Here is a 15,119-nt window from a genome sequence, read left to right on the forward strand (position 1 = left end):
GCTGGAATTGGATGCAGATACGATGTCGGGAACTCATCCCACAGCTCTAATAAAACAATCTGACCAACAGCAGAATGTGGCAAAATCATGCCAGTCGTCATGCCAGGCTGCGCTTGCTAGCTAGCACAACTATTCTCCCAGTCCAGGCCAACTACGTCATCACCCCAAGGGTCCATTGCGCGCATAAAACATGGCACCATCCATAAGTTAAAGCATTTACTAAATATTATAGATTTTTAAATCAATGGCAGTATTTTATGTGTTTCTAATAACATATTTTAGTAAAAGACAACAATTGTGGCTTATTAGAGCCTACAAGTCTTTATGTCCGAGGTTCCCTTTAAAATCAGAGTTGCTGTTTTATGGATCGTTTCAAATGAATGTGTCTCTGTGCAGCCACTCAGGTGTCCAACCATTCGGACGCCGACCTGAAGAATAAAGACTGGGTGTTCATCAACTACACATACAAGCGCTTTGAAGGCCTCACCGCCCGGGGAGCTATCCCGTCCTACATGAAGTCCACCAAGAGATGAAGCGAGCCCACCAAAAAGTCCTTGTCCCAGCATGGGCAACTTGTTGCCTCCGACCAGAGATGAGCAATTAGTTTGGGGGGTGGGGAGGGGCTCCCGTTGATTGCTTTGCACTGTAAAAAGCGCTGCCTTCGTTTTTCTTCACTTTGTCTGATGCTTCCAACACCACAATAATGCTTCCTGCTCTTTAAGGATTCTCCATGGAAGCAGTGGTGGAATTTTTTTGTTTGTTTTTTACTCAAATACTAGCTCCATCACATTCCCTCTTTCAAAACCAGCACCATTCATCCTTTCTCACTGCTTGTCCACATTTCGCAGACACTTGACAGGCGTCAAGTGCTCTCTTCAGGGATTTTGTCCAAACATGTTTCTGCTGCCAGCGCTGAGTGGTGTCCAACCAAAGACTGCATCAAGAACTTCTCACTTATGTCTGTCCCTGCGTAATTACTTCGAATGATGTTTTTTTTTTTTTTATTTGATTTTCTTGATGATAAGAGGGAATTTACTAACTCATTGACGGCAATAGGCAGACAAGTTAGAATTGGATGTCTATCGTCGTCAATGAGCTTATGTTACTATGTAAGTGTCATGATTTGGTAGCAGTTTTTCTTCTTAGGAATGGACTACACCAAAAAACACCAGCAGTTCATGGTGAACCCATGTAAGCTAATATGAAAAAAATCCTTATTGTCCCCCATGATGTCGAAACTAGCAAAATACAATAGTCGTCTTTGCTTTCGTCGATGTTAGCGAGGCCTTTGAGCAGTTAGTTGAAACTGGAGTGGCGCCACATGCTTTATTTTTAAACCTCATCCCAGCATGCGCGCATGCAAAATGTTCACTCGCGATCTGTAATTAGAGGGCTGAACTGGTCCAATGTCCACAATATCCAGTATGCTGTCATCTAAAATGAATGTAAGTATAAGGTGTACCACTTGAATAATTCCAAATGCTGATTGTTTGAATGTACAAGCTACAACTATAGAAGGAATTGTAATTCTATTTGATCACATTCAAGTGATAGAATCATTGGCCTTTTGTCTATAAAATAATTAGATTTTATGGATTTTACCAATGGAAATGCAACTGTTTGTTTGCTAATAAGTCGTTTGGTCAAAAAAATGTATGCTAATGATGCTAGCCAAAATGGTGACCTCATCATGTCTGTTTGCTAACACAAGTTTGGGCAAAAAAAAAAAAAAAGGATGCTAATGATGCTAGCTGAAATGTGACATATTGTCACATTTCAGACCTAACTGCTTGCTTTAATGACTTTTTAGCATTACAAAATATTTTCTGACTGTATCCTACATATTTTTGTTACATCCTTGCAAGATTTTCTAGGACAAATTGGCTATCATATCTGGCTGTTGTGAAGTTTTGTTATCGCCTGTATATATGATGAAGACAATGAGCACATTGTATTTTAGAAAAGCTTTCAGTGGACATTTTCTTTTTGGCAGGGTACTTATTTTTTTTAAAGGAAGTGATCTGTTACTGGAGTAATTGTGCTTAGTCGCCTTAAAAGCAATAGAGTCCATGTTGGAATGAAAAGATCTGCGGGTTCTTACAAAGGATGCTCTTGTGTGTGTTTGCTTCTGTAGTCATCTCGAAGTGTGAGTGAGGGGATTTGGGAAAGTGGATGTACATTATAATTATTATTTAAGCCACTTTGTGTTGTTTTTCTGCTTCTTGACAATGAATTCCTCCGCACTTAAATGTGGTCCCCTAAACTGCATACAACTAGTGCTGTCAACATTAATATGCAAATTAAGCCAGAGGTGAAAACATTTTATGAACTCACAGAAATGTATATATACCGGAAAAAAATTAAGACTGAGCAGGTTATGCCAGAATGTTAGTTTTAAGCCATTTACCGTTAAAGTACAACCCCTAGCAAAAAGTCTGGAATCACCAGTCTCGGACGAGCACGCAGACATTTTATGTTGAACAAACTGATAAAAAGCTTGAAAAGAATATTGAATTTGTTCAAAAGTGCAACTCTCTAGCATTCAGAAACACGAAAAGAAATGAGTTTAAAACATTGTGGTGGTCAGTAAATGTTACTTTTATAGAGCAAGTGCAGGGAAATATAGAATCGCTCCATTTTGAGGGAAACATTTATGGAATCATGAGAAACAAAGGAATAATAAAACATCTAGTATTTGGTTGCACCACCTCTGGCTTTTATGACAGCTTCATTACTCCCAAACATTTTCAATTGAAGGGATAAGAAAGATGTCTAAAATTTCAAATGTTCAATGTAAACTTGTGCATTTATTGAAGATTTAACCACAGCCATCTCCCCAGTGCCTTTGCCTGACATGCAGCCCCATATCATCAAGGACTGAGGGAATTTTGATGTTTTCTTCAGGCTGTCATCTTGGTAAATCTCCCTGGAACGGCACCAAACAAAAGTTCCAGCACCATGTACAATGCAGATTGACTCATCACTGAAAATAAGCTTCATCCAGTCATTCACAGTCCATGATTACCTCTCCTTAGCCCATTGCAGTCTTGTTCTTTTCTGTTTAAGTGTCAATGATGGTTTCCTTTTAGCTTTACTGTATGAAAATCCCATTTCCTTAGATGATTTTGCACAATTCTGTCACATACCTTGACTCTAGCTTCCTCCCATTTCTTCATTTGTCTTGTTGTACATCTACTGTTTTCAAGACATATGGCCTTTAGTTATGACGTTTGGATGTCTTCCTCTGTCTACCAGTACCCTTACCTTTAACAACCTTGCCATGCTGTTTGTACTTGGTCTAGATTTTTAATACAGCTGACTGTGAACAGCCCACATCTTTGGCAACCATATGTGCAGCGTTACCTTCTTCAAGTTTGATAATCCTCTCCTTGGTCTCGAGACCAGGGGTCGCGTTAACCGAATATTTTCCGTCGTTGACTGTTTTTTTTAAAACGGTGACGGAAGTCCAGCCGTCACTTTGACAGGTTGCAATTCACACCCCAGACCACAGGTTGGCGAGTGAGCATTTAATTAGCTATTGTCTCTCTTGATGCATGACGTCGTTGGCCTTACTCGGAAAAATGTCAAGGCATGGCCGAACTGTTCTCCCTGTATTTTTCAGACACTGAGAGAAAAGTCTGGGACACAGCCTCTCGAGTAGGTACAAAATCAATTGACAAATCAGATTTGTTTATTTGCGTGATGTGTTCCTCACGAGCAACGTCACTCTTGCGCGCCGAAAGTCGTCTCTACAGCAACACGGATGGCGGGAGAGCCGAGAATATGTTCCATTCCGCGGTAAATTCAGTTTCAAATGAGCTAAAACACATCGACACGAGACATTGACAACAGTCTCTCGCGCTAGCCATGTTGAATAAACTCCGCTCTCCTCGTATGTTTACTTCCGCGCGCAAGTCCCTCGTCCTGCCCTCGTCGCTTTGCTAACGGCACGTCTGCCCGTCGCTGATTGGTGCACTCCGCTGTCTGTTTGCCTCTTGTTAAGCTTGTTCGGACAATATTAATTAAAAATGAATGAAAACTAAATACTATTGAATATGTCATTATCATTTTAAAAATGTAAGTGACGGGTAAAAATAGATTATGACCGGATTTTTATGACACTGTCAGTCAAAATGACAGACAACGAAAAAGTCTAGCGCAACCTCTGCTCGAGACATCTCTCTTGTTGGAGCCATGAATCCACTTGGTCCAGCAGCCCTCCAAGGTGTGATAACTGCCCTGTTTTTAACTGCTGACTAACGAGCAGATCTAATCTGAGGCAGTGTCCCAAATAAGGAAGGGGAAATTGACTGGGTGTGTCTGTATTTTATACTCAAAATGGAGTGATTCCATTTTTATTTATTTATTTTTTTAAAGAATGGAGTGATTCTATATCTCCCTTCACTTGCTCTATAAAAGATTTACTGACCACCACAATGTTTTTGTATTCATTTCTTAGTGTTTCTGAATGAACTAATTCATTATTTTTTTCAAGCTTTTCATAGAGTTTCTTCTACAAAATAAAATGTCTGAGTGAGTACACGTCCGAGACTGGTCCTTCCATACTTTTTGCTCGGGGTTGTAATCCATCTGATGTAACAACCACTAGGTAGAGGCGGGTAGTAACTTGTTACATGTACTCCGTTACTTTAACTCAGGGCCGGCCCAGCCTATAAACCCTACTCACCTACGTCACAAAATGGGCGTGTCGCTGTTTCCGGCCACCATATTGTACCTCTTTTTCAGACCTATTCTCATTGTTTTCAATTAGTCGAGCAAGTTATAGAGCAATTCATGGAAGCCCCGGTGTTATCTGACGCTGTGAACTCATTGGATCCGTTGCATAAAAGGCGTTACATGGAAGAGCTTCAGTTTATCCATTCGCCAGATCCGTATTTGATGCCTAAATCGATGTTTTTCGACCCGCTGGCTTCGCCTGACATCTGATATCGATATTTACAACTATCTTGTCCACACAAAATCAGCCTATTCTCACGAAAGTTTGAAAAACTTTAAGAGCTTGGAGGCTTATAAATGCTACGTTGCTGGTTGGGTGAAACACGTCCTCGTACACGAAAATTCGGCAGGAATCTTGTGCTCGGAAGGTGAGTTACAAAATTTTCAATTCAAAATCTTTTGTTCTTGCTAACATCCACTGTCAAGTCTAATGTATTTCATGTCATTTGTCAATGGAGCTAGGGCTTTTAATGTTTATATGGTTTAGCGATAGCACTCACTACATACATACGTGTATGCTGTCGGCGATTAGCCTAGCAATGATCTTAATTGTGGTTGTCAGCCCAAAACCCTCTAAATATAGATTAAATGCATTTTACCTGATATAAAATGACTACTACATAATCTGTGGTAGTCGTTTGGAGCCCAGTTTTCGCGTCGAATTGCAGCAGCCCATCTCGCTCTTCTCTCCGGGTCCCTCGGAATCCGGTAAAACTTCAAGTCTCTCCGTCTATCTTCTCTGTTATTGCAACCGACCGCCACACACGACTTCACCATTTTGAGTATTAATGTTGACGAGCAGTAAAACGTGCAATAATAGGAGGAATTTACGAAGCGCTAATGCATTTCTATGACGAGTATGCGGACAACATGGCGCGGGGGCGTGGCTGTGACGTCACGTGAGTAGGGTCTATACGCAGACTATACAGCTGCTTAGGGCCCCTGACCACTAGGGGGCCCCCAATCTGGCAATTGTTTCATTTATATTCTATTTTGTTTACTATAGTTTGCTTTATTTGACTTTGGACAGTTTTGATACATGATAATAAGCTTAAAAAATTAAAGTACTTCCTTAACGTCTTTCTTTCCTCTTTTAGAAAAAGGTTTGGCGCTATCTACTGTAAGTACTGACAATCATTTGGGGTGAGAAGTTTGAAGTATGCAGTGCAAGAAAATCTGATTAATATACAAAATATGTACGTATGGGTTGGATTGCATGTATGGGTTTCACAGTACACTGTGACGAAATGGTGGGCCAAAAATATGGGCCTCTTCGCATTATTTTGCTCAGGGCCCCCAAATGGCCTGGGCCGGCCCTGCTTTAAATTTTTTAGAAAAGTTTACGCCTAAAAGTAGTTTTACTAAGTCATATTTTTTACTTTTACGTGACTAGATATGTGAAGAAAAAAACGCTACTCTTACTCAGTTACATTGGGCTACTCAACAGTCATAACATTCTTCCTCTTTATTCAACATATAAGATTTTTTTTTTTTTTTTTGCCAGCGATGCCAAGAGAACCTCTGCCGATTTCACCAATGAGATGTCGCAACAATAATCATGACTCCATTTTACCAATCGGACGCAAGCTTGCCGTTCCATGATTATGCCAACCTGTTCAATCACTTGGCGTCTTTAAAGCACAGTAAAATGAAATATTTGAGAGAGTGCTGCCCTCAACATGAGTCAAAAGCACGTTTTTTTTTTTAACCTCTCTCCCAGTCCCACAGAAAACTGGAGATATCCTTTTAATTTCATAATAGTAACTATGAAGGAACTATTCAAACTAGGAACTATTTTCTCCACTAGAGGGCACTCATGCTCTTTGGACGAATAATGCTTCATTTCTGTCATTTTTTTTTTTTCTATCGCCAAAATTCAGTGATTTTTTTTTCTCCCTTTGGCTTAATGTGTTTATGTAATGGGTTATTGTACAGTATCATAACAGTTCATATAGATTTTGTGCCGAGGGAAAACAAAAAAAAAGCAGTTACAATGTTACTCATTGAGTATTCTATTCACCAAATACGTTTTACTTCTTGAGTACACTTTTGGGATGACTACTTGAGTAATATTATTTTGAAGTAGCGCTACTCAAGTAAAATTTTTGGCTATTCTACCCACCTTTGCCACTAGGTGACAGTGGTGTACAATAGTAGGACTAAAAGTGTTATGCTTCTAGGGTATGTAATGTTTTAAATCACCCTTATTTAAATATTGCCAAATGTATCACATTTGATACACCTAAAATTTCATGATTTTGAGACTAATTCAGAATTTTGACATTTCTTTTTGGGAAAAAAAATGGATGCAAGTCAACACATGCATCTGCAGGTTTCATGAAAAAAAAAACAGGATTTAGCAAGGATTATAGATATCTGAGCGCTTATTACACATATTCATTTTGACTCTTTTTACAAATTTGAAAAAAAGGTTTCATTAGGACCTTATTTTTCAAATTTTGGGATTCTCTGATGATTGCTTCATATTGCTGGCATTAAAGGGTTTAAAGACTGTGTATTGAAGACTAGGGCGTTGCTGTTAATGAGTCAATGAATAGAAGGTTTTGGTGAGGAAGTCTTTATTTGAGGTCAAATTCAGAACTTTAATTCTGACAGTATGGTTTTAAAATAAACATCTCACACCACACCAATCATGCAAAAATGACTATTAGCGGAAACATTGTCCGATATGCTCAATGCTATGGTTTTAGCTTACAAAAGAGTTGCTGTCCAGTGTCTCAATTTTATGTATGTCAGCCATCTTAAATCACATTTTATAAGTATCTCTATAAAAATATGGAAATTGGAAGGGGGTGGGCAGCATCAAATTCATGAATTTTTGGGCTAGTAAAAACAACCACGTCCTGTAAACTCTTTCAACATTTTACATTTGCAACTGCGTGAACTGGGAGTAAAATGTAGGATTAAGTAGGTGCCAAAATTTTGGTGACCAAAAAAACCATAACATAATGCTGGAATGCTTTGACTTTTTTTCTGAATGTATTCCACAAAAACATTGAGATACCCATCCTTACTGGGGTCACAGGTTGTCTAGAACTTTCCGACTTTGGGCACATTAATCATCACACATTTAGACGATCATTCATGCTCGTCATTCATTCCCTTTAGACAATGAATAGTCTTCTATATGAACCTAACATGGATCTTTTGGGAGTGTGGGAGGAAGCTGGAGTACTCGGAGAAAATGCAAACGCCACATAGGAGGGCAAGTACCTGGATTTCACCTTCCCTTTCCCCGGAAAGGTAAGGAGGATGATAGCCACAGTGCCTTCAAAAGGAAAAATAATGCATCAATAAATAATCATGTCAAAAATGTTTACATCAAAACGAATTTGTGAATACCACTTTAAAACTTAATACAATGGCAGTCCCGATCTGCTGAATGATGATGAAATCAGTCGTTACTGGACACCACAGGCATGCGGCGTGAGAAGAAGCTGGATCCTCTGAACAGGAGACCCTGACAGAAAATAAACGAACTTGAAATAGAACTGACACATCTATTCACAACCATAAAGAATACCTTGTGGCTGAGGTAATTCCAACAGTGCAGCCAGGACGTGAAAATGGGCGAATGTGGAGGAAGACCAGCAGTCAATCTAACAACAAAGATAAGATCCTCAAAAATGATAAAGTACAATTTACTCTAGAGAAGTAACATTTGACGGATTAAAAAAAAATAATTATCAAACAAATCAGCAACTATGTCAATAATTGATCAACAGCTTAGAACTAGGATTGTTCCGATCATGTTTTTTTTGCTACCGATCCAATCCCGATCGTTTGAGTATCTGCCGATCCCGATATTTCCCGATCCGATTGCTTTTTTTTGCTCCCGATTCAATTCCAATCAATCCCGATAATTTTTCCCGATCATATACATTTTGGCAATGCATTAAGAAAAAAATGAATAAAACTCGGACGAATATATACATTCAACATACAGTACATAAGTACTGTATTTGTTTATTATGACAGTAAATCCTCAAGATGCCATTTACATTATTAACATTCTTTCTGTGAGAGGGATCCACGGATAGAAAGACTTGTGACTTTGTATATTGTGACTAAATATTGCCATCTAGTGTATTTGTTGAGCTTTCAGTAAATGATACTGTAGCCATGCCCAAGTGCCCAAGTGCAAGTGGAACCATGACTGTGGGTAGTGCTACCAATTCATATATCTTCTCTGCGTTGGGAAATAACACTAGGCGTTAAGAAAAAGATCAATTGCTACCTTGCTTCCCCACATTGCTTCCCATGATATTTCTAATCGTAGGGAGAGGGATTGTAAGGCTTTAGCCAATTAAAAAAAGGCTCCAAAGGCTGCCAAAATTCACTGTACTCATTTTACGCTGCCTTTTATCTCTCAATATAGGTAAAACGGCGCCATTACAGATTGAGCGCGACAATGCGTGAGTGGATCGTGCAGCGCATGCATTAAGTGCGTTAAATATTTTAACGTGATACATTTTTTTAAAAAATAATTACCGCCGTTATCGGGAGAAATTTGAAAATCCTACCTTAAGCCTAAACAAAAGACTCTGGATGAGTGTAACATATTATGTCTGTAACGTTAAATATAATTAGAAAATGATTTAATTAAAAAATACATATATATATATATATATATTAAAAAAAGGCATGGCCGATATTTTTTGGCCAATTCCGAGACTTTGAAAATGACGTGATCGGACCAGATTGATTGGGATGCCGATCGATCTAGACATCTCTACTTAGAACCATTGATAACTTCAAATTAGCCAAATCCTATGATTTCAACTTGGTAAATGTTAGAATAGATTCTAAGAGTTCTAGATTTCTAATGAATTTAATACTTGTTATTCAATGAAAATCTCAAATATCCATTGACTTGTTCATTTAACCCTAGTCTTGTGTTGGAAATCAGCCCATATTTTTGCTAGTGAATTAAATCTAATCTGTAAATTAACCTGGCCTGAAAATAGTACACCTTTGCAATATATAGTTTTCGGGTCAAGATTGACTTGTTTTTAAGTTTACGTATGTCAAAAGTACCATTGATTCTGGCATACGAAATTTTGCAAACGGATCAATTCTGACCCAAACACAATACGAGGGTTAAACATTATTGGTCACATGCACTAATGGAAAATTATAGTGTGTAAAAGTGCTGTACAATATGATATTAAACTTTCTATTGACATTTTGCCTGTTGTCATTATCACCATAAATAGACCTGTTCCTACAATGCGCATTTTAACCAGCAGGTGGCAACCAATTTGCGCTAACTTGCTACTGTAAATTGATGGATTCAATATGCCATAGCAGTACCACCAATCGACCTCAAGATGTCCCAATTTCCACTCAATAATTAGCTCTCCCTGCCAACTGTATGCTAGTAATGCATGCAAGACAATTGAAAATAGGAAAGCATGTCATCCAAACAGAATACAGAATTATAGGGGGTTTTCACATATCTGTTATGGGCTAGGTCCTTTTTATTTTTTGTTTATCTTATGCAAATGCTTCCTCCTACTCCTTTTTGACACAATAAATAAATTCTGGTATTTATTATTATTGTCTTAGCTATTCTTGCTGTTATCTCAAGTATATCATTGACTTTTTTGTTTATTATAAATAAAATATTCAATTATTCAGATGACAATTTGCTCCAAAATCAATATTAATTTATTGTTAACTCATTGGTAGGGATGGGAATTGATACGATTTTTACGATTCCGATTCCATTATCGATATTGCTTAACGATTCGATTCTTTATCGATTCTCTTATCGATTCTAATTTCGGGAAAAAGAAGAACAAACATTTTGATTGGCATCAAGTTTGTTTAATCAGAAGTCACAACCTTACAAACTCACAACGAGGTCAAAAGAGGCCCATAGCCTCAATGTTAACTGTGGCAATAAGTGGCAAATGCACAAGAATGTGGAACATTTTACTGAAACATTTTTCTAATAGAAATAAAAAATATTGGTATATTTTGGCATATAGGTCGTTGTTCTGCCTTTGGCAATGTCCCCAAACTTTTTCCTGGGAGGGCCAAATAACTTTTCCCTTCTCTGATGAGAGGCCGGGGTCAGTTTGTAACAGAAAAAGTGTGATGATTGCAGGAGTGCGAAATGTAAAAAAATTATTGTTTTTCAGAAAGCCACAATCAAATAACCCTCTGTGGATTCTTCTCGGAACAAAAGTAAATAAAATAAAAATAATAATATAATAATAATAAATAATAATAGCACTATTAATTAAATAGATAATAACCAAATAACCCTCTCTGAGTTATTCACTGAAAAAGGCCAGGAAATAAATAACACTACTGAGGGAGAAAAAAACAAAATTTAAAATGCTCTCTGGAATTGTTCAGGGGGCCGGACCAAATATGGAGCCGCGGGCCGTAGTTTGGGGACCCCTGTTTTTATTTACCAGTATATTGAAATGCATGCCTTTTAGTTTTTATGGCGCTTTCACGCTCAAGTGGTGGCGCCCTTGCGCTTCCTCACGCGAAGAAGAGCGCGAAGAAGAAGAAATGCCGCATCCAAGCCAGTGAGCGAGTTAGTGAGAAAGGGAAACACTGCCACGAGCCTAAGTTCTTTGTTAATGTTTGTAAAATATCCACAGAGCCAACGCCTGTATGTATCATCTTCTGTGTTGTTGCTGTGTGTTTCCACTCGCGATCGGACACTAAAATCCAGTTGTGTAGTGGTTTAAACGATGTGCTAATGCTAACGAACGCATGCTAACTGTTTGTTATGACTGTGTTAGCAGCTAATCATCGCTGATTTACGTTGATGCGAACCTGTTTGTTATTGGGGACGAAATTGATTTGTTTCATTTCTATTTTTAGTTTCAAGTGATGGTTGAATAAAGTCAGCAAATTATACCAACATCTTCTGCATCGTCATTTGGGAGTTTAGCTAGCTGTATAGCCAGGACTGAGCCTTAGCGTCTCGGTGAGGACAGTGCAGTCTATTCCCTCCCGATGCAGTTATTTCCATCTCGCAATCACAGCAAGTCGCTTTGTTGTAATTTTTCCTCGTGAAGTGAAGACACCCTTTCGAGCGTTCGAACCTACGTCATTGTTATGTTTACGGCGGCAACGCTCGTGCTAAACTATCGTAACCTTTCATTTTCACCCTTTTTCCTGGTGAAGTGTAGCCAAACTTTGGAGCGAGTGGTTCTTGGCGCCATGCTAGTTTGATGCGTCTGGACAACAAGACACGTCACGACGCAATATGCGTCTTTAGGGATCATTAAGGCTTTTTCATTGTGATGTCGAGGCCTTGAAACACTCGGAACCGGTTCCGAATTGTAATCGGATTTCGATTCCCATCCCTACTCATTGGCCATTGACAATGACAGACATCAAATCCATTTGAAGTTCAAATTAATTGGATATCTACAAATTCATTTAAATTCGCAGGATGGGAAAAACACCACACAATTGAACGTCTATTATCGTCAATGGCACTGAAAGAGAGAGATTATGCTAACTTAATATACAGCAGTTTTAATATTCAAAACCACTTAAGTATTAGATAATAATTATCAATAATTACATATCTTTACATTTGAGCCAAAATATGTATGCTACTGTTAGACATGTGCCGGTTACCGGTTTCCCGTGGTGTGAAAACGTCGCGGTTTCAAAACCACTAAAATTTTCCGTCATACCTTAGTACGGTATTCGCTATTTTTCATGTGCCAAAATGCAGCCGAAGTGGCTCGGTGCGGCAGCGCTCACCCTTCCCGTTTGTTGCCGTGAGTGTCAGTAACGCTATTCTGCTAAACAGCCAGCAAACCCAAAAACCAACTCTCGAAACACAAGGCGTACTTTTCTTCAATTTATTGAGCTCTCAAATCGTGGTGAAATATACAAATGAATACATTTAAAACGTTATACAATTGTATTTTTCCACATGTGAGTAGGTTCAACAGGATAGCAGTAGCACCATGAAAAAGGTCGCCAAAAACAAAACATACATTTTCCTTTCAAATTCAATATACAAACTAACTAAAACTTACAAAGACGAATGTTAGCCTAGGCTAAGCTGGGAGAGCAGCTTGGTCGACGTTTTATGTCTCACACCCGCTGAGTGAGAAACAAGCTTGAATGAAGGGGGGAGAAAAAAAGGATCGCGTCAAAGATAGCTAATTACGAAAGGAGGTCTCACTCCTCACTTTTTGTTTTAGATGAAACCTTGAAACCTCAACAATATTTACATTTTTAACTAACTTATTAACTTATGAATTCTTTGTTCTTTTTAACACAAAGGCATGACATCATGTAGAAGAGAGTTGACACAGTGGCTGAAAATGGCGAAACTTCAGCTTCTCCCCCTCAAAAAAAGTCATACAGTATATATTTTTAATTTTATTTAGAAGTGTTCTTACTTTTTTATAGCAATTATTTTGTTCTTGCTCTATTATTGAGCAACTTGAGCTCTGGCTGTGGGTATAGTCTAGGTTCTATTTATTTTAATTTTATATAAAATATTTGTTATTTTTTGTTATTTATTTTCACATTAATTTATTTTCACATTATATTCATGTTCCAATTTGCAAATATGTTCTGAAAAAAAACCTGTTCAATGGATTTTTTTTTTTTTTAAACCCATACATTTCAAAATTTGGGAGCTATAATTGCAATACCGTGAAACCACGGTATTTTTGCTCGTACCGTCAAAATCTCATACCGGCACATGCCTAGCTACTGTGCTGCTTCTGTTCGCAGTGAATAGTTTTAGGTTGGCGCACTACTTGATGCATTTAACATTTGTGGCAGGTTAGTTTAATGCAGTACTTCTCAAATAGTGGGGCGCAGAGCGATGCCAAGGGTGGGTGGCGCGTGTGACCTCGGGGGACATGCTTTTTTTTTTTTTTTTTTTTTTTCTCGCCGTACTAGTATAAAGTGTACTTGCACATCCACTCAGTGGGTGGCAGTGGCGCTCTCATTTTCAAAGTGCGCGCAGTATTTTTGAAGTAAGCAAAAGCACACGGAAGAGACTCATGGAGAGCTGTGCGCCGTTTTCGAAAGCCGTTTTCCAGCCGGACTCACGCAGCGACCCACTGTCTTCTCCGGTTCTCACGTGTCTGCCCGAGAAGTGGCATTTTTGGCTTGGGATCGTCACGACGACCGCCCTCACCGACGGTTCTCCCTCGGCCGGCGAGAATGCGCTTTTTTCAGGCCGTTTGCCTTTTGGCTTTGACATTTAATACAGTGGTAGATTAGGAAAGACCACTGTTTACCGTGTCCAAAAATGATTATAGCAGACAGCCGGAAGCCAAATCAATTAAGACGGCACTCAAAGACATTAGACCCCAATCTCATTGAAAAGCCGCTTGGTTGTTTTTTAGCGAAAACGTGCCGAATATTGCCAACAATCATCCCGCTTTGTCAGTGTTATATCAGTAAACCAGTGAGCACTGTTAGCATGCTCAGTGCAAAATAACCCCACACCATTGCAAACTGGAGGTGATACTGTGAGCAGCGAGCAGCGAAAATAAAAACAGTCCTTCTGTCCAAAGACACTTTTTTTTTTTTTTTCCTATTCAGTTTTGTTTTTTCGGTCATTTTTTTGGCATATTGTCCTCATGAGTTAATGTTTCTAATCAATTTGAATTTGTTATTATTTACTGATTTTATTTTTCAGTATCAAATGGTCAAAAAATGTACCTTGAGTGTATTTTTACAGTTTGGATGTGACTTTATTTTTTTTAGTTCAGGCAAATTGATGTGCGTTAAGTCTTTTCTGTTACAAACAAAACAATGTTAATAAAGTTATACTTTATAAGTTGATCTCTGTTATTTTCTCTAACAGAAAAAAAGGATACAATGTGAGGCAGAGGCATACTTATAATAGTAATATTATAGACAAATGATACTATTTACAGTGGTGGCAGAGTTTGGGGGGGCGCGAAATATTTACGTCTTCCTTGGGGGGGGCGTAACAGAAAATAATTGAGAAGCACTGGTTTAATGGCAATTCCAAAAAGTGAGTGTTGTATACTTTTTTACCAAGTAATCAAAATTTGTATTATACTGTATCGTTGCGTATCGTTATATAAAACGGCTCATATCGTGATAAGAGGTTTTTTACGTATCACACAGCTCTAGTGTGTACATTAAAAATGACATGAAAACAATGGCGTAGGTTTGGTCTCAACATTAGTGGGGACGCTATAACAGCATAACCTGCATGTACATTTTTTGCTTGGGACGGGACATTAATTAGACAAAACCGATTGGGTGAACGGTGGTCAGGGCTAGATTTCTCATGAATATGCAGATGTGTTTCCTACGTAAAAATGAAAAAAGTTAAAATTGTTATTTTCATGGGAGTAAGTCATTCTTCAAAATAA

At 38.4% G+C, this 15,119-nt stretch overlaps 2 protein-coding genes across 6 annotated transcripts in view; one reads left to right on the plus strand and one right to left on the minus strand.

Annotated features, from left to right (window-relative positions):
• Positions 1-5,673, plus strand: part of stk38a (serine/threonine kinase 38a) — a 29,717-nt gene extending 24,044 nt beyond the window's left edge. For 3 of the 4 annotated variants that reach the window (XM_057825243.1, XM_057825236.1, XM_057825226.1), the window contains exon 14: positions 397-5,673. In XM_057825243.1, the coding sequence (XP_057681226.1) occupies positions 397-533 (137 nt within the window). In that variant the 3' untranslated portion in view covers positions 534-5,673. The remainder of the gene's footprint in view (positions 1-396) is intronic. The other variant, XM_057825217.1, reaches the window with a different exon arrangement.
• A 1,468-nt stretch (positions 5,674-7,141) lies between these two features.
• The window catches only part of LOC130909143 (mitochondrial carrier homolog 1-like), a 31,364-nt gene continuing 23,386 nt past the window's right edge, over positions 7,142-15,119 (minus strand). The window contains exons 11-13 of one of the 2 annotated variants that reach the window (XR_009061698.1): positions 8,282-8,357; positions 8,101-8,218; positions 7,142-8,026 (exon numbers count right to left, since the gene is read on the minus strand). Coding sequence is in view for 1 of the 2 variants with exons in the window: in XM_057825270.1 (XP_057681253.1) it covers positions 8,153-8,218; positions 8,282-8,357 (142 nt within the window). In the remaining variant the exon portion in view is untranslated. The remainder of the gene's footprint in view (positions 8,027-8,100; positions 8,219-8,281; positions 8,358-15,119) is intronic. The other variant, XM_057825270.1, reaches the window with a different exon arrangement.

Source organism: Corythoichthys intestinalis, chromosome 2, assembly GCF_030265065.1.
Source record: "Corythoichthys intestinalis isolate RoL2023-P3 chromosome 2, ASM3026506v1, whole genome shotgun sequence".
NCBI classification, from domain to species: Eukaryota; Metazoa; Chordata; class Actinopteri; order Syngnathiformes; family Syngnathidae; genus Corythoichthys; species Corythoichthys intestinalis.